This window comes from Salmo salar, chromosome ssa18 (assembly GCF_905237065.1).
Source record: "Salmo salar chromosome ssa18, Ssal_v3.1, whole genome shotgun sequence".
NCBI lineage: Eukaryota > Metazoa > Chordata > Actinopteri > Salmoniformes > Salmonidae > Salmo > Salmo salar.
The window spans coordinates 41,707,655-41,735,275 of record NC_059459.1 but is presented as its reverse complement, the minus strand read 5'-3'; the positions used below and the strand labels follow the sequence as shown (position 1 = coordinate 41,735,275).

The 27,621-nt window shown below is 42.7% G+C and overlaps 1 protein-coding gene across 10 annotated transcripts in view; it reads left to right on the top strand.

Moving 5' to 3' along the window:
* Nucleotides 1-27,621, top strand: part of LOC106613940 (dedicator of cytokinesis protein 1) — a 729,054-nt gene that overhangs the window by 644,559 nt on the left and 56,874 nt on the right. For all 10 annotated transcript variants that reach the window (XM_045701156.1, XM_045701154.1, XM_045701151.1 and 7 more), the window contains 4 exons: nt 1,952-2,036; nt 6,665-6,751; nt 15,236-15,412; nt 16,029-16,112. In XM_045701156.1, coding sequence (XP_045557112.1) covers nt 1,952-2,036; nt 6,665-6,751; nt 15,236-15,412; nt 16,029-16,112 — 433 coding nt within the window. The remainder of the gene's footprint in view (nt 1-1,951; nt 2,037-6,664; nt 6,752-15,235; nt 15,413-16,028; nt 16,113-27,621) is intronic.

Here is a 27,621-nt window from a genome sequence, read left to right as displayed (position 1 = left end):
GCAGACACACAGTCATCACAGCTACTACAGCAGACACACAGTCATCACAGCTAATACAGCAGACACACAGTCATCACAGCTAATACAGCAGACACACAGTCATCACAGCTACTACAGCAGACACACAGTCATCACAGCTAATACAGCAGACACACAGTCATCACAGCTAATACAGCAGACACACAGTCATCACAGCTAATACAGCAGACACACAGTCATCACAGCTAATACAGCAGACACACAGTCATCACAGCTAATACAGCAGACACACAGTCATCACAGCTAATACAGCAGACACACAGTCATCACAGCTACTACAGCAGACACACAGTCATCACAGCTAATACAGCAGACACACAGTCATCACAGCTACTACAGCAGACACACAGTCATCACAGCTACTACAGCAGACACACAGTCATCACAGCTAATACAGCAGACACACAGTCATCACAGCTAATACAGCAGACACACAGTCATCACAGCTAATACAGCAGACACACAGTCATCACAGCTACTACAGCAGACACACAGTCATCACAGCTACTACAGCAGACACACAGTCATCACAGCTAATACAGCAGACACACAGTCATCACAGCTACTACAGCAGACACACAGTCATCACAGCTACTACAGCAGACACACAGTCATCACAGCTAATACAGCAGACACACAGTCATCACAGCTACTACAGCAGACACACAGTCATCACAGCTACTACAGCAGACACACAGTCATCACAGCTAATACAGCAGACACACAGTCATCACAGCTAATACAGCAGACACACAGTCATCACAGCTAATACAGCAGACACACAGTCATCACAGCTAATACAGCAGACACACAGTCATCACAGCTACTACAGCAGACACACAGTCATCACAGCTAATACAGCAGACACACAGTCATCACAGCTACTACAGCAGACACACAGTCAGACAGACACACACACAGTCAGACAGACACACACACAGTCAGACAGACACACACACAGTCAGACAGACACACACACAGTCAGACAGACACACACACAGTCAGACAGACACACACAGTCTGACAGACAGACACACACAGTCTGACAGACAGACACACACAGTCAGACAGACACACACAGTCAGACAGACACACACACAGTCAGACAGACACACAGTCAGACAGACACACACACAGTCAGACAGACAGACACACAGTCAGACAGACAGACACACAGTCAGACAGACAGACACACAGTCAGACAGACACACACAGTCAGACAGACAGACAGACAGACAGACAGTCTAAGTGAGGGATGTTTATGCTACTGACTCACTGACCTGTTTTTCACCTGAAACAGCCACATAATTAACCATTAAATCAACCTGCAGATGGGCCATTACACTTTTAATTTAATTCTCTAATCGTTTCTCCTTCTCTCGCTTACTCTCTCTCTATCTTTCTCCGTCCTCTCTCTCTCTACGCTCCTTTCTCTCTTTTTCCATCTCTATTTCTCAATCTCTTTCTGTCTCTCTCCATCGCGCTCTCTATCTCTCTCTATCCATCTCTCTCTCACCTCTCCATCGCGCTCTCTCTCTCTCCATTGCGCTCTCTCCATCTCTCTCTCACCTCTCTCTCTCTCACCTCTCTCTCTCTCCATCGCTCTCTCTCCATCGCTCTCCTCTCTCTCTCTCTCTCTCTCTCTCTCTCTCTCTCTCTCTCTCTCTCTCTCTCTCTCTCTCTCTCTCTCTCTCTCTCTCTCTCTCTCTCTCTCCTCTCTCCTCTCTTCTCTCTCCTCTCTCTCCCCTCTCTCTCTCCTCTCTCTCTCTCTCTCTCCTCTCTCTCTCCCCTCTCTCCTCTCTCCTCTCTCTCTCCTCTCTCTCTCTCCTCTATCTCTCTCTCTCATCTCTTTCTCCTCTCTCTCTCCTCTCTCTCTCCTCTCTCTCTGTCTCTCTCTCTCTCCTCTCTCCAGCTTTTACATGATAAATGAAGTGTATCAGTTTCAGTACTCCAGACCGGTGAGGAAGGGAGAGAAGGACCCAGACAACGAGTTCTCGGTAAATATCAGATTCAGATTTGTTCTCTAAACTTTCTTTTCTACATTTCCTTCATTGAGGGCAGTAATATTAATGGTGTAATTGTTGTGACTAATGAAAGATGGTAGTACTGTAATTGTTGTGACTAATGAAAGATGGTAGTACTGTAATTGTTGTGACTAATGAAAGATGTCAGTACTGTAATTGTTGTGAATGAAAGATGGTAGTACTGTAATTGTTGTGACTAATGAAAGATGGCAGTACTGTAATTGTTGTGAATGAAAGATGGTAGTACTGTAATTGTTGTGACTAATGAAAGATGTCAGTACTGTAATTGTTGTGACTAATGAAAGATGGCAGTACTGTAATTGTTGTGACTAATGAAAGATGGCAGTACTGTAATTGTTGTGAATGAAAGATGGTAGTACTGTAATTGTTGTGACTAATGAAAGATGGCAGTACTGTAATTGTTGTGAATGAAAGATGGTAGTACTGTAATTGTTGTGACTAATGAAAGATGTCAGTACTGTAATTGTTGTGACTAATGAAAGATGGCAGTACTGTAATTGTTGTGACTAATGAAAGATGGCAGTACTGTAATTGTTGTGACTAATGAAAGATGGCAGTACTGTAATTGTTGTGACTAATGAAAGATGGTAGTACTGTAATTGTTGTGACTAATGAAAGATGGCAGTACTGTAATTGTTGTGACTAATGAAAGATGGCACTACTGTAATTGTTGTGACTAATGAAAGATGTCAGTACTGTAATTGTTGTGACTAATGAAAGATGGCAGTACTGTAATTGTTGTGACTAATGAAAGATGGTAGTACTGTAATTGTTGTGACTAATGAAAGATGGCAGTACTGTAATTGTTGTGACTAATGAAAGATGGCAGTACTGTAATTGTTGTGACTAATGAAAGATGGCAGTACTGTAATTGTTGTGACTAATGAAAGATGGCAGTACTGTAATTGTTGTGACTAATGAAAGATGGCAGTACTGTAATTGTTGTGACTAATGAAAGATGGTAGTACTGTAATTGTTGTGACTAATGAAAGATGGCAGTACTGTAATTGTTGTGACTAATGAAAGATGGCAGTACTGTAATTGTTGTGACTAATGAAAGATGGTAGTACTGTAATTGTTGTGACTAATGAAAGATGGCAGTACTGTAATTGTTGTGACTAATGAAAGATGGTAGTACTGTAATTGTTGTGACTAATGAAAGATGGCAGTACTGTAATTGTTCTCATGTGTTTGGTAAAGCAGCGATCCTTAATACATGTTTTATTTGACATTTATTTAATCAGGGAGTCACCGTTGAGATCGGGGGGAGACCTACGTATACAATTTTATAAGACAAAATCAAATACCAAATCAAAAAGGTTAAATAAAATACGATGCAAATATTCAAGAAAACAATTACATTCCTCAATAACAAGGTCCCCTATCAATATTTTACATTTCCCAGAGCAGCACCAGAACATCCAGCTGAAATGTATTTTCTAGTTGGTTCCAGCAACGAGGTGCTTTAAAACTACAAGAGGATTCACCTAGTTTGGTGAAGACCTGAGGAACCCCAACTTTGTGAACTGGTTTGGTATCTCGTGTTTTCAGACTTCAACAGTGACGTTAGGGTTAGTCAGAAACGTGTGTACTAGAACTTAGTAAACATAACGGGAATAATGAAATGTTCTGTGGGATTTTAATGAGGGACCAGCCAACCTTTTTGATACAGGATGCAGCGGTGAGTATTAAAACTGTCACCTGTGATAAAGCGAAGGGTGCAATTGGTAGACGGCATCCAAAGGTTTAAAAGTAGTGGCTGTTGCATTCTGGTTAATGGTTCACTACAATCAAGACCTGGCTGGAAAGTTGACTGTACAATCTGCTTCCTGCTGTTTTAGGGAGAGGCAAAACTTATTTAAAAAATAAAATAAAAAATAAGCTTTTTTAACTAACTCATCCGTGTTTTTTAAACGTTAAATCTTTGTCAATCAAAATTAGCAGATATTTATAGGCGGGGACCCGATCGATGGGAGAACCATCCAGTGAATTTTTTGTTGTGAGAATTAGAGAACGACATAGTCTTGCCTGCATTGAGGACAAGTTATAAACCAACCAGAACTTTCTGACAACATGTTCTAGTCCTCCTCCACTACACCAGCAGTCTGGTTCTCTCTGACCTTTAACCTAACAACATGTTCTAGTCCTCCTCCACTACACCAGCAGTCTGGTTCTCTCTGACCTTTAACCTAACAACATGTTCTAGTCCTCCTCCACTACACCAGCAGTCTGGTTCTCTCTGACCTTTAACCTAACAACATGTTCTAGTCCTCCTCCACTACACCAGCAGTCTGGTTCTCTCTGACCTTTAACCTAACAACATGTTCTAGTCCTCCTCCACTACACCAGCAGTCTGGTTCTCTCTGACCTTTAACCTAACAACATGTTCTAGTCCTCCTCCACTACACCAGCAGTCTGGTTCTCTCTGACCTTTAACCTAACAACATGTTCTAGTCCTCCTTCCTCCTCCACTACACCAGCAGTCTGGTTCTCTCTGACCTTTAACCTAACAACATGTTCTAGTCCTCCTCCACTACACCAGCAGTCTGGTTCTCTCTGACCTTTAACCTAACAACATGTTCTAGTCCTCCTCCACTACACCAGCAGTCTGGTTCTCTCTGACCTTTAACCTAACAACATGTTCTAGTCCTCCTCCACTACACCAGCAGTCTGGTTCTCTCTGACCTTTAACCTAACAACATGTTCTAGTCCTCCTCCACTACACCAGCAGTCTGGTTCTCTCTGACCTTTAACCTAACAACATGTTCTAGTCCTCCTCCACTACACCAGCAGTCTGGTTCTCTCTGACCTTTAACCTAACAACATGTTCTAGTCCTCCTCCACTACACCAGCAGTCTGGTTCTCTCTGACCTTTAACCTAACAACATGTTCTAGTCCTCCTCCACTACACCAGCAGTCTGGTTCTCTCTGACCTTTAACCTAACAACATGTTCTAGTCCTCCTCCACTACACCAGCAGTCTGGTTCTCTCTGACCTTTAACCTAACAACATGTTCTAGTCCTCCTCCACTACACCAGCAGTCTGGTTCTCTCTGACCTTTAACCTAACAACACGTTCTAGTCCTCCTTCCTCCTCCACTACACCAGCAGTCTGGTTCTCTCTGACCTTTAACCTAACAACATGTTCTAGTCCTCCTCCACTACACCAGCAGTCTGGTTCTCTCTGACCTTTAACCTAACAACATGTTCTAGTCCTCCTCCACTACACCAGCAGTCTGGTTCTCTCTGACCTTTAACCTAACAACACGTTCTAGTCCTCCTTCCTCCTCCACTACACCAGCAGTCTGGTTCTCTCTGACCTTTAACCTAACAACACGTTCTAGTCCTCCTTCCTCCTCCACTACACCAGCAGTCTGGTTCTCTCTGACCTTTAACCTAACAACACGTTCTAGTCCTCCTTCCTCCTCCACTACACCAGCAGTCTGGTTCTCTCTGACCTTTAACCTAACAACATGTTCTAGTCCTCCTGCACTACACCAGCAGTCTGGGTCTCTCTGACCTTTAACCTAACAACATGTTCTAGTCCTCCTCCACTACACCAGCAGTCTGGTTCTCTCTGACCTTTAACCTAACAACATGTTCTAGTCCTCCTTCCTCCTCCACTACACCAGCAGTCTGGTTCTCTCTGACCTTTAACCTAACAACATGTTCTAGTCCTCCTCCACTACACCAGCAGTCTGGTTCTCTCTGACCTTTAACCTAACAACATGTTCTAGTCCTCCTCCACTACACCAGCAGTCTGGTTCTCTCTGACCTTTAACCTAACAACACGTTCTAGTCCTCCTTCCTCCTCCACTACACCAGCAGTCTGGTTCTCTCTGACCTTTAACCTAACAACACGTTCTAGTCCTCCTTCCTCCTCCACTACACCAGCAGTCTGGTTCTCTCTGACCTTTAACCTAACAACATGTTCTAGTCCTCCTCCACTACACCAGCAGTCTGGGTCTCTCTGACCTTTAACCTAACAACATGTTCTAGTCCTCCTCCACTACACCAGCAGTCTGGTTCTCTCTGACCTTTAACCTAACAACATGTTCTAGTCCTCCTTCCTCCTCCACTACACCAGCAGTCTGGTTCTCTCTGACCTTTAACCTAACAAGTCTTTCTGTAAAATAAAAAAAAGTGCAGGAAAGAACAACATGTTTTTTCTCAGTCTCTTCTAAGAGTCATCCTGTAAACACTGTCTGGATTATTACTGATGGTGTGGATGATGTGTGATGTACTGGAGGATCCCTTTCATTACACACACACACACACACACACACACACACACACACACACACACACACACACACACACACACACACACACACTATTGTGTTCCTTCGTCCTCCTCAGCACCAGTAGCCTAGTTGGACTGTAACTCAACAACCATTTCATTCCCTCTCAGGTACATTTAACGTCAACAGGAAATGTCTGTCTGTAAAACCGTAGCAGGAAAGAACAACCGTTATCTGTCTCTATTCTAAGTGCTCCTGTCTGTCATACGTTCATCTCCATGAAGACAAAAATATCTTTACAACTTGTTCTCTTTTATTGTGTTTTATTGTCTTTTTCCAGAACATGTGGATTGAGCGAACCACTTACACCACGGCCTACAAACTGCCTGGAATACTGCGATGGTTCCAAGTCAGGTCTGTCTCCACGGTGAGTGTGTGTCTGTCCACGTCAGGTCTGTCTCCACGGTGAGTGTGTGTCTGTCCACGTCAGGTCTGTCTCCAGTGAGTGTGTGTGTGTCCACGTCAGGTCTGTCTCCACGGTGAGTGTGTGTCTGTCCACGTCAGGTCTGTCTCCACGGTGAGTGTGTGTGTCCACGTCAGGTCTGTCTCCACGGTGAGTGTGTGTCTGTCCACGTCAGGTCTGTCTCCACGGTGAGTGTGTGTGTGTCCACGTCAGGTCTGTCTCAACGGTGAGTGTATGTCTGTCCACGTCAGGTCTGTCTCCAGTGAGTGTGTGTGTGTGTCCACGTCAGGTCTGTCTCCACGGTGAGTGTGTGTCTGTCCACGTCAGGTCTGTCTCCACGGTGAGTGTGTGTGTGTCCACGTCAGGTCTGTCTCAACGGTGAGTGTGTCTGTCCACGTCAGGTCTGTCTCCACGGTGAGTGTGTGTCTGTCCACGTCAGGTCTGTCTCCACGGTGAGTGTGTGTGTGTCCACGTCAGGTCTGTCTCAACGGTGAGTGTGTGTCTGTCCACGTCAGGTCTGTCTCCACGGTGAGTGTGTGTCTGTCCACGCCAAGTCTGTTTCCACGGTGAGTGTGTGTGTGTCCACGTCAAGTCTGTCTCCAGTGAGTGTGTGTGTGTCCACGTCAGGTCTGTCTCCACGGTGAGTGTGTGTGTGTCCACGTCAGGTCTGTCTCCACGGTGAGTGTGTGTGTGTCCACGTCAGGTCTGTCTCCAGTGTGATGAGCGTGGGCTCCAGGCAGACATTACTAATCAAATCAGGATCTGTGGCCAACGCAGTGGATCCATCTGATGTGATCTACTTAACCTGTAGACAGCAGTACAGACCCTGTGTAGACAGCAGTACAGACCCTGTGTAGACAGCAGTACAGACCCTGTGTAGACAGCAGTACAGACCCTGTGTAGACAGCAGTACAGACCCTGTGTAGACAGCTGTACAGACCCTGTGTAGACAGCTGTACAGACCCTGTGTAGACAGCAGTACAGACCCTGTGTAGACAGCAGTACAGACCCTGTGTAGACAGCAGTACAGACCCTGTGTAGACAGCAGTACAGACCCTGTGTAGACAGCTGTAGACAGCAGTACAGACCCTGTGTAGACAGCTGTAGACAGCAGTACAGACCCTGTGTAGACAGCTGTAGACAGCAGTACAGACCCTGTGTAGACAGCTGTACAGACCCTGTGTAGACAGCTGTACAGACCCTGTGTAGACAGCAGTACAGACCCTGTGTAGACAGCAGTACAGACCCTGTGTAGACAGCAGTACAGACCCTGTGTAGACAGCTGTAGACAGCAGTACAGACCCTGTGTAGACAGCAGTAGACAGCAGTACAGACCCTTTCCAATGCCAGCGCTGCTCATCCATTTACCGTTTAGCGTTTAAAGTCGGGGATAAACCCTTCTACACTTCTGGAACCTTTTCACATCAACACAATGTCTCAGTCATTAGGCTTTCATTCTTTGTTGTTCAAAATAGCACCCTGATATTGGGAATTACATGACAGAGAGGAAAAATACAGGAACGGAGAGAGAGAACAGGACTAGAGAGAGAATACAGGACTAGAGAGAGAATACAGGACTAGAGACAGAATACAGGAACGGAGAGAGAAAACAGGACTAGAGACAGAATACAGGAACGGAGAGAGAATACAGGACTGGAGAGAGAATACAGGACTGGAGAGAGAATACAGGACTGGAGAGAGAATACAGGACTGGAGAGAGAATACAGGACTGGAGAGAGAATACAGGACTGGAGAGAGAATACAGGACTGGAGAGAGAATACAGGAACGGAGAGAGAATACAGGACTGGAGAGAGAATACAGGACTGGAGAGAGAATACAGGAACGGAGAGAGAATACAGGACCGGAGAGAGAATACAGGACTGGAGAGAGAATACAGGACTGGAGAGAGAATACAGGACTGGAGAGAGAATACAGGACAGGAGAGAGAATACAGGAACAGAGAGAGAATACAGGAACGGAGAGAGAATACAGGAACGGAGAGAGAATACAGGACCAGAGACAGAATACAGGAACGGAGAGAGAATACAGGACTAGAGACAGAATACAGGAACGGAGAGAGAATACAGGAACGGAGAGAGAATACAGGAACGGAGAGAGAATACAGGAACGGAGAGAGAATACAGGACTGGAGAGAGAATACAGGAACGGAGAGAGAATACAGGAACGGAGACAGAATACAGGAACGGAGAGAGAATACAGGACTAGAGACAGAATACAGGAACGGAGAGAGAATACAGGAACGGAGAGAGAATACAGGAACGGAGAGAGAATACAGGACTGGAGAGAGAATACAGGAACGGAGAGAGAATACAGGAACGGAGAGAGAATACAGGACTAGAGACAGAATACAGGAACGGAGAGAGAATACAGGAACGGAGAGAGAATACAGGAACGGAGAGAGAATACAGGACTAGAGACAGAATACAGGAACGGAGAGAGAATACAGGAACGGAGAGAGAATACAGGACTAGAGACAGAATACAGGAACGGAGAGAGAATACAGGAACGGAGAGAGAATACAGGAACGGAGAGAGAATACAGGAACGGAGAGAGAATACAGGACTGGAGAGAGAATACAGGAACGGAGAGAGAATACAGGAACGGAGAGAGAATACAGGACTAGAGACAGAATACAGGAACGGAGAGAGAATACAGGAACGGAGAGAGAATACAGGAACGGAGAGAGAATACAGGAACGGAGAGAGAATACAGGACTAGAGACAGAATACAGGAACGGAGAGAGAATACAGGAACGGAGAGAGAATACAGGACTAGAGACAGAATACAGGAACGGAGAGAGAATACAGGAACGGAGAGAGAATACAGGACTAGAGACAGAATACAGGAACGGAGAGAGAATGCAGGAACGGAGAGAGAATACAGGAACGGAGAGAGAATACAGGAACGGAGAGAGAATACAGGAACGGAGAGAGAATACAGGAACGGAGAGAGAATACAGGACTGGAGAGAGAATACAGGACTGGAGAGAGAATACAGGACTGGAGAGAGAATACAGGACTGGAGAGAGAATACAGGAACGGAGAGAGAATACAGGACTGGAGAGAGAATACAGGAACGGAGAGAGAATACAGGAACGGAGACAGAATACAGGAACGGAGACAGAATACAGGAACGGAGACAGAATACAGGAACGGAGAGAGAATACAGGAACAGAGAGAGAATACAGGAACGGAGAGAGAATACAGGAACGGAGAGAGAGCCCGGTTTCAATCCGAGCACAGCATCGATCAGAGCACAGCATCGATCAGAGCACATCATCGATCTGAGCCCAGGATCAATCCGAGCACAGCATCCTTTGAATATTTCATTATTTGTTCCAAAACCAAATCCAGTATTTAGTGTAATTAGACTGAGTATTCTGGAATCAATGATGCTTTATTTGTCAATTTTATTAATCCCTTTCTTGTCAGATCTGGTGAAGAGGAGGGGATCTCTCTCTATCTCTACTCTCTCCGTCTCTAACTCTGTCTCTACTATCTCTCTCTACTATCTCTACTCTCTGTCTCTAACGCTCTCTACTTTCTCTCTCTACTATCTACTCTCTCTGTCTCTCTACTATCTCTACTCTGTTTCTAACTCTCTCTCTCTACTATCGCTCTCTCTGTATCTCCCTCTCTCTACTATCTCTCTAGTTTCTCTACTACCTCTCTCTCTACGGTCTCTCCCTACTCTTTCTCTCTACTATATCTCTCTACTATCTCTCTCTCTCTACGGTCTCTCCCTACTCTCTCTCTCTACTATATCTCTCTACTCTCTCTCTCTACGGTCTCTCCCTACTCTCTCTCTCTACTATATCTCTCTACTCTCTCTCTCTACGGTCTCTCCCTACTCTCTCTCTCTCTACTATATCTCTACTATCTCTCTCTCTCTACTGTCTCTTTCTCGCCCTCTCTCTCCATCCTCCACTTCCCCCTCTCCTTCTCAATTCAATGTAATTACATTTAAGGGCTTTATTGTTATGGGAAACATATCATTTTATTTAACTAGGCAAGTCAGTTAAGAACTCTCTCACAGCATGGTCTCCCTTGCTATGTTTCCTATTCAGATCTCACAGGTTATTTTTCAGCAGTGCTAATGTACCCTTCAATAGAGACTTTATTACAGTCTCTACAGAATACTATACTATACTATACCATACTAGACAATACCATACTATACAATACCAAACAATACTATATAATAATATACTATACAATACTATATGGTACTATACTATACCATATGATACCATGCTATACCATACTATACTATACTATACAATACTATATCATGCCATACTATACAATACAATATCATACTATACAATACAATGCAATACAAAACTATACCATACAATATAATACCATACAATACTATACTATACAATACTATACTATATAATAATATGCAATACCATACAACACTATACCATACCATACTATAATACACCATACCATACAATATTATACAATACAATACTATACTATACAATACTATACTATATAATACTATACAATACCATACAACACTATGCCATACCATACTATACCATACCATACAATATTATACAATACAATACTATACTCTATAATACTATACAATACCATACAACACTATACCATACCATACTATATCATGCCATACTATACAATACAATATCATACTATACTATACCATGCAATACTATACCATACTGCACTATACCATACTCTACTATGCTATATCATACAATACTATACCATACAATATTATACCATACAATACTATACTATACAGTACTATACTATATAATAATATGCAATACAATGCAATACAATACTATACCATACAATATAATACCATACAATACTATACTATACAATACTATACTATATAATAATATGCAATACCATACAACACTATACCATACCATACTATAATACACCATACCATACAATATTATACAATACTATACTATACAATACTATACTATATAATACTATACAATACCATACAACACTATACCATACCATACTATACCATACAATATTATACCATACAATACTATACTGTACAATACTATACTATATAATAATATGCAATACCATACAACACTATACCATACCATACTATAATACACCATACCATACAATATTATACAATACAATACTATACAATACTATACTATATAATACTATACAATACCATACAACACTATACCATACCATACAGTATTATACAATACAATACTATACTATACAATACCATACATTTACATTTACATTTAAGTCATTTAGCAGACGCTCTTATCCAGAGCGACTTACAAATTGGTGCATTCACCTTATGATATCCAGTGGAACAACCACTTTACAATAGTGCATCTAAATCTTTTAAGGGGGGGAGTTAGAAGGATTACTTTATCCTATCCTAGGTATTCCTTAAAGAGGTGGGGTTTCAGGTGTCTCCGGAAGGTGGTGATTGACTCCGCTGTCCTGGCGTCGTGAGGGAGCTTGTTCCACCATTGGGGTGCCAGAGCAGCGAACAGTTTTGACTGGGCTGAGCGGGAACTGTGCTTCCTCAGAGGTAGGGGGGCCAGCAGGCCAGAGGTGGATGAACGCAGTGCCCTTGTTTGGGTGTAGGGCCTGATCAGAGCCTGAAGGTACGGAGGTGCCGTTCCCTTCACAGCTCCGTAGGCAATCACCATGGTCTTGTAGCGGATGCGAGCTTCAACTGGAAGCCAGTGGAGAGAGCGGAGGAGCGGGGTGACGTGAGAGAACTTGGGAAGGTTGAATACCAGACGGGCTGCGGCGTTCTGGATGAGTTGTAGGGGTTTAATGGCACAGGCAGGGAGCCCAGCCAACAGCGAGTTGCAGTAATCCAGACGGGAGATGACAAGTGCCTGGATTAGGACCTGCGCCGCTTCCTGTGTGAGGCAGGGTCGTACTCTGCGAATGTTGTAGAGCATGAACCTACAGGATCGGGTCACCGCCTTGATGTTAGTGGAGAACGACAGGGTGTTGTCCAGGATCACGCCAAGGTTCTTAGCACTCTGGGAGGAGGACACAAGGGAGTTGTCAACCGTGATGGCGAGATCATGGAAGGGGCAGTCCTTCCCCAGGAGGAAGAGCAGCTCCGTCTTGCCGAGGTTCAACTTGAGGTGGTGATCCGTCATCCACACTGATATGTCTGACAGACATGCAGAGATGCAATTCGCCGCCTGGTTATCAGAAGGGGGAAAGGAGAAGATTAATTGTGTGTCGTCTGCATAGCAATGATAGGAGAGACCATGTGAGGATATGACAGAGCCAAGTGACTTGGTGTATAGCGAGAATAGGAGAGGGCCTAGAACAGAGCCCTGGGGGACACCAGTGGTGAGAGCGCATGGTGCGGAGACAGATTCTTGCCACGCCACCTGGTAGGAGCGACCTGTCAGGTAGGACGCAATCCAAGCGTGGGCCGCGCCGGAGATGCCCAACTCGGAGAGGGTGGAGAGGAGGATCTGATGGTTCACAGTATACAACACTATACCATACCATACTATAATACACCATACCATACAATATTATACAATACAATACTATACAATACTATACTATATAATACTATACAATACCATACAACACTATACCATACCATACAGTATTATACAATACAATACTATACTATACTATATAATACTATACAATACCATACAACACTATACCATACTATAATATACCATACAATACTATGCCATACTACACTATACTATACCATAACATACTAAACTGTACTATACTATACAGTGCAATACAATACTATACCATGCAATACTTTACAATACCATACAATAATTTACTATATAATACTATAGTAGACTATACAGTACCATACAACACCATACTATGCCATGCAATACTATACCATACTACACTATACCATACAATACTATACAATACTAGACAATGCAATACAATACTATACCATACAATACAATATTATATCATACAATACTATCAAATATAATAATATACAATACCATACAACACTATACTATACCATACCATACTGTAATACACCATACAATACTATGTCATACTACACTATACTATACCATACTATACTGCACTGTCCTATACTCAACAATGCAATACAATACTATACCGTACAATACTATACCGTGCAATACTAAACTATACAATACTATACCATACAATACTATACTATACAATACTATACTATATAATAGTATATAATACCATACAACACTATACCATACTATAATATACCATACAATACTATGCCACACTACACTACACCATACCATACTAAACTGTACAATACTATATTATACAGTGTAATACAATACTATACCATACAATACTATACCATGCAATACTTTACAATACTATACTATATACTACTATAGTGGACTATACAGTAACATACAATACCATACAATACTATGCTATACAATACCATACAATGCTATACTATACCATACCGTACTATACCATACCATACTCTGCTATATCATACTATACTACACAATACTATACAATACAATACTATCCCATGCAATACTATACAATACCATACTTTACTATATCATACTATACAATGCTATACAATACAATACTATCCAATGCAATACAATACCGTCCTCTACTATATCATACTATACTATACAATACTATACAATACAATACTATCCCATGCAATACTATGCTATACAATACCATACTCTACTATACAATACTATACCATACTATGCAATACAATAATATACCATACCATAATATAATGTACTATAGTATACAATACTATACCATTCAATATAATATTATACCCTGCAATACCATACCATACTATACAATACTACACCGTATTATACTATGCCGTACAATACTATACTATACAATACAATACCATACAATACTACAATATAATACAATATTATACAATACCATACAATATTATACTATAGTATACCATGCTATACTACAGGGCCCTTCTCCCACGGTATATTGTCACCCAGATGAGGTGGGAACAGCGTGATTGACATTTAAAGTCAATGTTCCCACGTCAGCAATCCAGAATGAATGGATTCCATAGTCTCTCTAAATCCTTCCATCTGATGCCGGTCTTAAAGAGGCTAGCCAGGCGCAGATTGGAGATTTGTCACCCTGCCAGGCAGTCACACTGATCCTTCTAAATTTTGGAGAAAAAACATCTTAAAACTGTAATTTACTCAGGACAATCCACAAAATGTTCTACCATTGTCGTCACTCGTCTGTCCCAGAGATTCAGACATCAGAACCCCTCAGGTAGATGTTCTCTATAATCCTCTGTCTCTCTGTTGTTATACTGTAGATTGGAGTTAAAATGTCTCTCACTCACAGATGGACCTCAACCTGAAATGAATCAGAACTTATAACCTTCTTTTACTTCCTGCTTCCTGTGTTCAGGAGGAGATCAGCCCATTGGAGAATGCCATGGAGACGATGCAACTGACCAATGAGAAGATCAGCAACATGGTGCAGCGTCACCTGAATGATTCCAACCTTCCCATCAACCCCCTCTCCATGCTGCTCAACGGTATCGTGGACCCCGCTGTCATGGGCGGTTTCACCAACTACGAGAAGGTAGTGTGTGTGTGTGTGTGTGTGTGTGTGTGTGTGTGTGTGTGTGTGTGTGTGTGTGTGTGTGTGTGTGTGTGTGTGTGTGTGTGTGTGTGTGTGTGTGTGTCATCATGGGTGGGTCATCATGGGTGGGTCTACCTTACTTAGCTAATGAATACAGCTTTAGTTATTCATTGTGAACTCAACACAACAACCATAGTTTGCTTGAACTCTCTGATCATAGTGGTTTGGAATGTCTTCCCCATGTAGAAAAATACAACCTTCATACAGAAGACAAAAGATTGTTTCTGTAATGAGTTCTGACTTCCCCTCTCTCTCTCCCCTCTTCACCCTTTCTCTCCTCTCTCCTCCCTCTCCTCTCTCCCCCTCTCCTCTCTCTCTCCTCTATCCCCCTCTCCTTTCTCCCCCTCTCTCCTCTCTCCCCCTCTCTTCTCTCTCCTCCTCTCCTCTCTCCCCCCTCCTCTCGCCTCTCCTCTCTCCTCTCTCCTCTCCCCCCTCTCTCCTCTCCCCTCTTTCTCCTCTCTCCTCTCTCCACCCTCTCTCCTCTCCTATCCACTTTCCTCTCTCTCTTCTCTCCTCTCTTCCCTCCCCTCTCTCACCTCTCCTCTCCTCTCTCCAGGCATTCTTCACAGAGAAGTACCAGGGGGATCACCCTGAGGACCAGGAGAAACTGGAGAAACTGAAAGACCTCATCGCATGGCAGGTTAGACTCACGCGCACACAAACCACTCTACCACACTCCAGGACTGTGGAGTGTGGTAGTGTTACACCCTCCCCAACTGACTGAACACACACACACACACACACACACACACACACACACACACACACACTGAAAGACCTCATCGCATGGCAGGTTAGACTGACACACGCATACACTACCGTTAAAAATTGTGGGGTCACTTAGCCTCTCTAGGCTAGGCGGGACGAATTCGTCCCACCTACGTAACAGCCACTGCCAGCCTGTGGCGCGATTTTCAAAACCTTAAAAATCCTATTACTTCAATTTCTCAAACATATGACTATTTTACAGCCATTTAAAGACAAGACTCTCGTTAATCTAACCACACTGTCCGATTTCAAAAAGGCTTTACAACGAAAGCAAAACATTAGATTATGTCAGCAGAGTACCAAGCCAGAAATAATCAGACACCCATTTTTCAAGCCAGCATATAATGTCACCAAAACCCAGAAGACAGCTAAATGCAGCACTCACCTTTGATGATCTTCATCAGATGACAACCCTAGGACATTATGTTATACAATACATGCATGTTTTGTTCAATCAAGTTCATATTTATATCAAAAACCAGCTTTTTACATTAGCATGTGACGTTCAGAACTAGCATACTTCCGGGGAATTCGCTAACATTTTACTAAATTACTCACGATAAACGTTCACAAAAAGCATAACAATTATTTTAAGAATTATAGATACAGACCTCCTCTATGCACTCGATATGTCCGATTTTAAAATAGCTTTTTGGTGAAAGCACATTTTGCAATATTCTAAGTACATAGCCCAGGCATCACGGGCTCGCTATTTAGACATCCGGCAAGTTTAGCACTCACCATAATCATATTTACTATTATAAAAGTTTGATTACCTTTTGTTGTCTTCGTCAGAATGCACACCCAGGACTGCTACTTCAATAACAAATGTTGGTTTGGTCCAAAATAATCCATCGTTATATCCGAATAGCGGCGTTTTGTTCGTGCGTTCCAGACACTATCCGAAATAGTAAAGAAGTGTCGCGCGCATGGCGCAATTCGTGACAATAAAATTCTAAGTATTCCATTACCGTACTTTCGAAGCATGTCAACCGCTGTTTAAAATAAATTTTTACGACATTTTTCTCGTAGAAAAGCGATAATATTCCGACAGGGAATCTCCTTTTCGGCAAACAGAGGAAAAAAATCCCAAAGGCGGGGGCGGTCGGGGTCACGCGCATAAGCCAGTGTCCCTTGATCGGCCACTTGAGAAAGGCGATAATGTGTTTCAGCCTGGGGCTGGAATGACGACATTCTGTTTTTTCCCGGGCTCTGAGCGCCTATGGACGACGTGGGAAGTGTCACGTTAGAGCAGAGATCCTTAGTAAATGATAGAGATGGAAAAGAAGTTCAAGAAATGGTCAGACAGGCCACTTCCTGTAAAGGAATCTCTCAGGTTTTGACCTGCCATTTGAGTTCTGTTATACTCACAGACACCATTCAAACAGTTTTAGAAAATGTAGGGTGTTTTCTATCCATATGTAATAAGTATATGCATATTCTAGTTACTGGGTAGGAGTGGTAACCAGATTAAATCGGGTATGTTTTTTATCCAGCCGTGTCAATACTGCCCCCTATCCTAAACAGGTTAGAAACGTTCTTGTTTTTGAAAGAAAAGCACATTTTTTTGTCTATTAAAATAACATCAAATTTATCAGAAATACAGTGTAGACATTGTTAATGTTGTAAATGACTATTGTAGTTGGAAACGGCTGATTTTTTTTAATGGAATATCTACATAGGCGTACAGAGGCCCATTATCAGCAACCGTCACTCCTGTGTTCCAATGGCACGTTGTGTTAGCTAATCCAAGTTTATCATTTTAAAAGGCTAATTGATCATTAGAAAACCATTTTGCAATTATGTTAGCACAGCTGAAAACTGTTGTCCTGATTAAAGAAGCAATAAATCTGGCCTTCTTTAGACTAGTTGAGTATCTGGAGCATCAGCATTTGTGGGTTCGATTACAGGCTCAAAATGTCCAGAAACAAATAACTTTCTTCTGAAACTTGTCAGTCTATTCTTGTTCTGAGAAATGAAGGCTATTCCATGCGAGAAATTGCCAAGAAACTGAAGATCTTGTACAACATTCTGTACTACTCCCTTCACAGAACAGCACAAACTGGCGCTAACCAGAATAGAAAGAGGAGTGGGAGGCCCCGGTGCACAACTGAGCAAGAGGACAAGTACATTAGAGTGTCTAGTTTGAGAAACAGACGCCTCACAAGTCGTCAACTGGTAGCTTCATTAAATAGTACCCGCAAAACACCAGTCTCAGTCAACAGTGAAGAGGCGACTCCGGGATGCTGGCCTTCTAGGCAGAGTTCCTCTGTCCAGTGTCTGTGTTCATTTGCCCATCTTAATCTTTTGTTTTTATTGGTCGCACTGCTTCCTAATCACTTAAATTCTTCATATTGAAGCCAGCCGCACCAATTTTTTGGAGGAAACACCGTCCAACTGGCGACCAAAGTCAGCTTGCAGGCCCCCGACCCACCACAAGTAGTCGCTAGGCCCCGATGAGACAAGGAAATCCCGACTGGCCCAAACCCTCCCCTAACCCGGAGGACGCTGGGCCAATTGTTCGCCGCTCCGTGGGTCTCCCGGTCAGATGCTTACGACCATCCGCCATCCCCGTCCATAATGCACTAACAAAACCGGGACTTACTTCACTGTAACAGCGCTCACTGTTGTCCCTAGTGGCCAGTTTCCATGTCATCTCCCCATGTCCTCAGACAAGGATGGACTTCAAATACTAACTTGTATCACGGGTGACCTGGCTGATTTTAAAACAATTCCACATGTTAGCTTAGTAGAAACCCAGCCCCGGGACCTTAGACCGTAAGGGGACTGACACTAAGCTGCGTCTTATTCTAACAGTTTTAGAAACTTCAGAGTGTTTTCTATCCAATGCTACCAATTATATGCATATCCTAGCTTCTGGGCCTGAGTAACAGGCAGTTTACTTTGGGCACGTCAGTCATCCGAACTTCCGAACACTGCCCCCTAGCCCGAAGAAGTTATTAAGACTGACACTAAGCTGCATCTAGGCAACCCATCAGAATGGTTAACCCCACATGTGTACCAGTGGAGGTAGGTGTCACTTTAAATTGGAGGACAGGTTCATTGTAATGGCTGCAATGAAATGAATGGAAAGGTATTTAACACTTTACAAGGATCCCGTCCTCTGATTTCTCTCTCCACCAGCCCCCACTGATATGTATGTCTATATGGTATAAAACCTGCCTTTCACTATTGTCTGAACAATAAGCTGGGAGGATGGAGATTACTGTGTATGTTGTATATGTCATGGCGTTTTCTTCTGGCCCCGTGGACACCAGTGTAAAAACACTGCAGCAGAACAATGTCTCTGAAGAGGGTTATCTATTTTGAGAACAGAACACACAGGCTATGCCGTGCGTGAAAAGCCTTATCCCGTAGCTAATAGGTAATTGCCTGAGGTTACTCGGGCAAAAAAAACTAGTTTAGCTTTGAAAACAAGATTGAAAAAACATTGAGTCACAGATTGATTCTAACTGGGCCGTATGTAAGAATAGGATATGAATGTGAAAAGTGTGTAAATACTATTTTTGTTGTCTATTAGTTCCTATATATACAGTGCCTTCGGAAAGTATTCAGACCCTTTGACTTTTTCCACATTTTGTAACGTTACAGCCTTATTCTAAAATGGATTAGATTTTTTTGAATCTCATCAATCTACACACAATACCCCATAATGAAAAATCAAAAACTGGTTTTTAGAAAAGTTTACAAATGTATTAAAAATTAAAAGAACTGATACCTTATTTACATAAATAAATATTCAGACCCTTTGCTATGAAACTTGAAATTGAGCTCAGGTGCATCCTGTTTCAATTGATCATCCTTAAGATGTTCCTCCAGCTTGATTGGAGTCCACCTGTGGTAAATTCAATTGATTGGACATGATTTGGAAAGGCACACACCTGTCTATATAAGGTCCCACAGTTGCCAGTGCATGTCAGAGCAAAAACCAAGCCATGAGGTCGAAGAACAAAATGTGGAAAGGAGTAAATGAATGTGAATACTTTCCGAAGGCACTGTAACTTGTATTTTATTGTTTAATTTAGAATTGTATGAGTTCTGTAGAGTTCTGAAGCATTCTATAGTTCTGAAGCATTCTATAGTTTTGAAGCATTCTATAGTTCTAAAGCATTCTACAGTTCTAAAGCATTCTACAGTTTTAAAGCATTCTTTAGTTCTGAAGCATTCTATAGTTCTATTGCATTCTACAGTTTTAAAGCATTCTATAGTTCTAAAGCATTCTATAGTTCTATTGCATTCTACAGTTCTGAAGCATTCTATAGTTCTGAAGAATTCTATAGTTCTGAAGCATTCTATAGTTCTGAAGCATTCTATAGTTCTAAAGCATTCTATAGTTCTATTGCATTCTATAGTTCTAAAGCATTCTATAGTTCTAAAGCATTCTACAGTTCTAAAGCATTCTACAGTTTTAAAGCATTCTATAGTTCTAAAGCATTCTACAGTTCTAAAGCTTTCTACAGTTTTAAAGCGTTCTATTCCAAAGTTAACGTTTGGAATGAAACCAGTGAGTAAAATAACAGCATGGTTCTGCTGCCTGCTCTGCACCCTCAGAAAGCCTGGAGGGAGTGTTTACACACCGACACACACGGCAGAGCTTTAATCAGCTCATTGTAGCACAGCCTCTGAGATCAATAACCTTCTCTCCTTCTTTCCCTTCCTCCTCCCCCCTCTTCCTTCTCTCTCCCTCTCCCCCCTCTTCCTTCTCTCTCCCTCTTCTCTTCCTTTTCTCTCCCTCTTCTCTTCCTTCTTTCTCCCTCTCCTCTTCCTTCTCTCTCCCTCTTCTCTTCCTTTTCTCTCCCTCTTCTCTTCCTTCTCTCTCCCCCCTCTTCCTTCTCTCTCCCTCTTCTCTTCCTTTTCTCTCCCTCTTCTCTTCCTTCTCTCTCCCTCTTCTCTTCCTTCTCTCTCCCTCTCCTCTTCTCTTTCACACCATCTTTGTTCCTGGGAATATTGTGATGGCCGCGGGGAATGAAACAAGCTCTAATGTTCCGGTTTTTAACTGTCCAAATATAAACCTGGTGTCAGGAATGCTGTATCGATCTATGGAGAAACACAAAAGATCATTTTGTTATTCCAGGGAATCCACAGCGTATATACATACACACACACACACACACACACACACACACACACACACACACACACACACACACACACACACACACACATACAATTTGTTATTTCAGCTAATGATGCATAGAATGTTCCATGCCTGCTTTAGTGTATGGTTGTTCACTAATTGGTTGTGTACTGGAAATACAGCAGGCTATGACGCACACACCCACACACACACCCTCTAGTGCTCAGCGATGAAATGAAATGTTGATTCTTTTTAGTTTTTTTAACAAGTAATTGACTGACGTCGGTTAAATTATTTAAATTCCATTTGATTTTGTTTTCTGTGAGCTTGATGGTCAGTTTCTGTAGAGATAAATCAGATCAATCCTGAACTGTGTCATGTAGTAGGGAGTTGTAGTTTCTGTAGAGATAAATCAGATCAATCCTGAACTGTGCCATGTAGTAGGGAGTTGTAGTTTCTGTAGAGATAAATCAGATCAATCTTGAACTGTGCCATGTAGTAGGGAGTTGTAGTTTCTGTAGAGATAAATCAGATCAAACCTGAACTGCGCCATGTAGTAGGGAGTTGTAGTTTCCGTAGAGATAAATCAGATCAATCCTGAACTACGCCATGTAATAGGGAGTTGTAGTTTCTGTAGAGATAAATCAGATCAATCCTGAACTGTGCCATGTAGTAGGGAATTGTAGTTTCCAACAGGCCAATCTTCAACATAGTTTAGAGCAGAAAATGTGGTAATTAATTACAATGACCATGTACTCCCACTTAACCCTTTGACGCCTACGATCACATATCTGTGATCATTGTTGAGTGGTCCCTGCAACGTACCATCGCAAACATGTGATTGGACAGAACATCAACAGAACGTATGATTTAACAAACGTGTATAAACAGCAGTGTTGTCTGAAATGTTTTTCACTGATGGGAAAGAAAGGTCTTATTCCTCAATTCTACTTTTTATTGTAAAAGATAAATGTGAACTTCATCATCCAAGCATCAAACAGAACACATCCACAGCCTAACTCATTCCATTAACCAGTTTAAATAACAGGTTGCACTTACAAACAAACAAACACAAAAAAATTGGCGACCTAACAGCTAGACTTGTTTGTAATGTTACTACATCTCTGGTGAGTAGAAGGGAGAAATGTAATATTGTTTAGAAAAAGAGATGTGTGTCAGCTAAGCTAACAGGAGCTAAATTCTTTATGATGGCAGCCATTTTGGTTATGTTTGACAACCGAAAAAAAACCTCCCTAATCCCAGAATGCCATTCACTATAAGACGCAAATAAACAAAGTCAAAGATGGTTGCACCCATTGCATGAAAAATATGAACTTAGTTTGGCCACTTTTCATCATATTGCAAATCTTCGATATACAATCGTGGCCAAAAGTTTTGAGAATGACACAATGACACTGAAATTTGCTGCTTCAGTGTCTTTAGATATTTTTGTCAGATGTTACTATGGAATACTGAAGTATAAGTACAAGCATTTCATAAGTGTCAAAGGCTTTTATTAACAATTACATGAAGTTGATACAAAGAGTCAATATTTGCAGTGTTGACCCTTCTTTTTCAAGACCTCTGCAATCCGCCCTGGCATGCTGTCAATTAACTTCTGGGCCACATCCTGACTGATGGCAGCCCATTCTTGCATAATCAATGCTTGGAGTTTGTCAGAATTTGTGGGTTTTTGTTTGTCCACTTGCCTCTTGAGGATTGACCACAAATTCTCAATGGGATTAAGATCTGGGGAGTTTCCTGGCCATGGACCCAAAATATCGATGTTTTGTTCCTCGAGCCACTTAGTTATCACTTTTGCCTAATGGCAAGGTGCTCCATCATGCTGGAAAAGGCGTTGTTCGTCACCAAACTGTTCCTGGATGGTTGGGAGAAGTTGCTCTCGGAGGATGTGTTGGTACCATTCTTTATTCATGGCTGTGTTCTTAGGCAAAATTGTGAGTGAGCCCACTCCCTTGGTTGAGAAGCAACCGCACACATGAATGGTCTCAGGATGCTTTACTGTTGGCATGACACAGGACTGATGGTAGCGCTCACCTTGTCTTCTCCAGACAAGCTTTTTTCCGGATGCCCCAAACAATCGGAAAGGGGATTCATCAGAGAAAATGACTTTACCCCAGTCCTCAGCAGTCCAATCCCTGTACCTTTTGCAGAATATCAGTCTGTCCCTGGTGTTTTTCCTGGAGAGAAGTGGCTTCTTTGCTGCCCTTCTTGACACCAGGCCATCCTCCAAAAGTATTCACCTCACTGTGCGTGCAGATGCACTCACACCTGACTGCTGCCATTCCTGAACAAGCTCTGTACTGGTGGTGCACCAATCCCGCAGCTGAATCAACTTTAGGAGACGGTCCTGGCGCTTACTGGACTTTCTTGGGCGCTCTGAAGCCATCTTCACAACAACTCTCCTTGAAGTTCTTGATGATCCGATAAATGGTTGATTTAGGTGCAGTCTTACTGGCAGCAATATCCTTGCCTGTGAAGCCCTTTTTGTACAAAGCAATGATGATGGCACGTGTTTCCTTGCAGGTAACCATGGTTGACAGAGGAAGAACAATAATTCCAAGCACCACCCTCCTTTTGAAGCTTCCAGTCTGTTATACAAACTCAATCAGCATGACAGAGTGATCTCCAGCCTTGTCCTCGTCAACACTCACACCTGTGTTAACGAGAGAATCACTGACATGATGTCAGCTGGTCCTTTTGTGGCAGGGCTGAAATGCAGTGGAAATGTTTTTGGGGGATTCAGTTCCTTTGATCACTCTTCATAACATTCTGTAGTATATGCAAATTGCCATCATACAAACTGAGGCAGCAGACTTTGTGAAAATTAATATTTGTGTCATTCTCAAAACTTTTGGCCATGACTGTACTTATTACAGTGGTTTGGCAGATTTTGGTTAAACCATTTTATAGAGGTTTGTGGGAGAGTTCATTTCATTTGTGGGGGATTTTAAGTCCATGGAGGGTAGAAATGGGGGAAGCTATTGTGGGGGCGATACGATGCAGGAAATATTACTATGATGGGGGATTTATCAATGAATTGGGGGCAAACACAGGAGAAGATTATAAGCTACATAAAACTCCTTGAAAGGGGGGTCTGACCTGGCAACCCTGAGTAACAATAGTTACATTCTAAGTCAGTCGAGGGAACCATTCCTTCATCTCGTTTTGTTGAAACGTCTTTGGTCTGACAGACATTTCCGTGACAACCAGAATGCGTTGTATGATGTCAACAAACATGGCGTCACACTGCTAGCACACTGTGTTGTAGTAGTGTTGTCTACTACTTCTATGGTGTGCTAGAGTAGAAACGACAACACCATGTACAGAAACTATAATGAGCATGTGTTTGATAGGAACAGTTATTATTATTAGTAGTAGTAAGGAAAACAACAATGAAGGCAATGTGGGCACCAGATGGATAATGTGCCGGGGGGGCGGGTTTGTGCAAGTACTTTATCTGGGGAAACACTGGGGGAGTGCTTGGACTCTCGTCAAAGAGAGAAGTTTGTCCGCCTCAAGCATAAATTGGAAATCTTTGACTTCAGTGCATTCAAAACAACTGGGAACTCTGGAGGAAAACATTTGCTCCAACTAGGAAAAATCGTTTTGAACGGTCATCCAACTCGGAATTACAACTCGGGAACTCAGGCCTCTTTTCTAGAGCTCCGACTTTTCGACCTGAAGATCACTGACGGCATGATTTTACCTTGTATTTTTCCGAGTTCCCAGTTGTTTTGAACACGGCATAACTGCCCTGTTGCATAACGATCACATTTTGGAACAGTGAGGGCATTCTGACATCACACGCATACATTTTTTTTTTTTTACTGGAACTCACGAGTGAAAAGGTTGAACTTGTCTGGTCTAGTAAGTAGATGTAGATGTCTACCTCGTTCCCTAGGTGACTCATACAGAGTAGATGTCTACCTCGTTCCCTAGGTGACTCATACAGAGTAGATGTCTACCTCGTTCCCTAGGTGACTCATACAGAGTAGATGTCTACCTCGTTCCCTAGGTGACTCATACAGAGTAGATGTCTACCACGCTCCCTAGGCTAGGTGACTCATACAGAGTAGATGTCTACCTCGTTCCCTAGGCTAGGTGACTCATACAGAGTAGATGTCTACCTCGTTCCCTAGGCTAGGTGACTCATACAGAGTAGATGTCTACCTCGTTCCCTAGGCTAGGTGACTCATACAGAGTAGATGTCTACCTCGTTCCCTAGGCTAGGTGACTCATACAGAGTAGATGTCTACCTCGTTCCCTAGGCTAGGTGACTCATACAGAGTAGATGTCTACCTCGTTCCCTAGGCTAGGTGACTCATACAGAGTAGATGTCTACCTCGTTCCCTAGGCTAGGTGACTCATACAGAGTAGTTGTCTACCTCGTTCCCTAGGCTAGGTGACTCATACAGAGTAGATGTCTACCTCGTTCCCTAGGCTAGGTGACTCATACAGAGTAGATGTCTACCTCGTTCCCTAGGCTAGGTGACTCATACAGAGTAGTTGCCTACATCGTTCCCTAGGCTAGGTGACTCATACAGAGTAGATGTCTACCTCGTTCCCTAGGCTAGGTGACTCATACAGAGTAGATGACTACCTCGTTCCCTAGGCTAGGTGACTCATACAGAGTAGATGACTACCTCGTTCCCTTGGCTAGGTGACTCATACAGAGTAGATGACTACCTCGTTCCCTAGGCTAGGTGACTCATACAGAAATATATTTATATTAGCTCCATTCACGCACACATACAGAGACGCAGAGGCATGCACACTCGCACTCACACACACACACACAGAGACACACACACATAGAGACACAGAGGCATGTACACTCGCACTCACACACACACTCAGAGACACGCACACATAGAGACACAGAGGCATGCACTCTCTCACGCTCAAACACACACACATTTGGCGTCATTTTATTTTTAGAGCGTTGACATGCTCGACATATCTTCCTCCTGGGATCTCTGTGGAGTCCTAACCTCTTTTGCAATGTACCTTCAGAAAATAATATTCTTTTGAGTTGACAGATTTGGGGTGGAAGTTTCTCTTTTCCCCTCCAATTAGAATTTTGCAATGTGTGCTGTTGACTTTCCCTCTGTTTGACTTTGACGTGATTTTAGTCATCTGAGTGGTTGATGAAGGACCGTTAATACTGTGACAGTTTCCTGTTGTGCAGGTGGTTTAGTCATCTGAGTGGTTGATGCTTTAGTTTTAGTCAGCGGTTAAACAGAAACACCAGGTCAGACACCCCACTTCACTGCTTTAGTTTTAGTCAGCGTTTAAACAGAAACAGCAGGTCAGACACCTCACTTCACTGCTTTAGTTTTAGTCAGCGTTTAAACAGAAACACCAGGTCAGACACCCCACTTCACTGCTTTAGTTTTAGTCAGCGTTTAAACAGAAACAGCAGGTCAGACACCCCACTTCACTGCTTTAGTTTTAGTCAGCGTTTAAACAGAAACACCAGGTCAGACACCTCACTTCACTGCTTTAGTTTTAGTCAGCGTTTAAACAGAAACAGCAGGTCAGACACCTCACTTCACTGCTTTAGTTTTAGTCAGCGTTTAAACAGAAACACCAGGTCAGACACCCCACTTCACTGCTTTAGTTTTAGTCAGCGTTTAAACAGAAACACCAGGTCAGACACCCTCACTTCACTGCTTTAGTTTTAGTCAGCGTTTAAACAGAAACACCAGGTCAGACACCCCACTTCACTGCTTTAGTTTTAGTCAGCGTTTAAACAGAAACAGCAGGTCAGACACCCCACTTCACTGCTTTAGTTTTAGTCAGCGTTTAAACAGAAACACCAGGTCAGACACCTCACTTCACTGCTTTAGTTTTAGTCAGCGTTTAAACAGAAACACCAGGTCAGACACCCCACTTCACTGCTTTAGTTTTAGTCAGCGTTTAAACAGAAACACCAGGTCAGACACCTCACTTCACTGCTTTAGTTTTAGTCAGCGTTTAAACAGAAACACCAGGTCAGACACCCCACTTCACTGCTTTAGTTTTAGTCAGCGTTTAAACAGAAACACCAGGTCAGACACCCCACTTCACTGCTTTAGTTTTAGTCAGCGTTTAAACAGAAACACCAGGTCAGACACCCCACTTCACTGCTTTAGTTTTAGTCAGCGTTTAAACAGAAACACCAGGTCAGACACCCCACTTCACTGCTTTAGTTTTAGTCAGCGTTTAAACAGAAACACCAGGTCAGACACCTCACTTCACTGCTTTAGTTTTAGTCAGC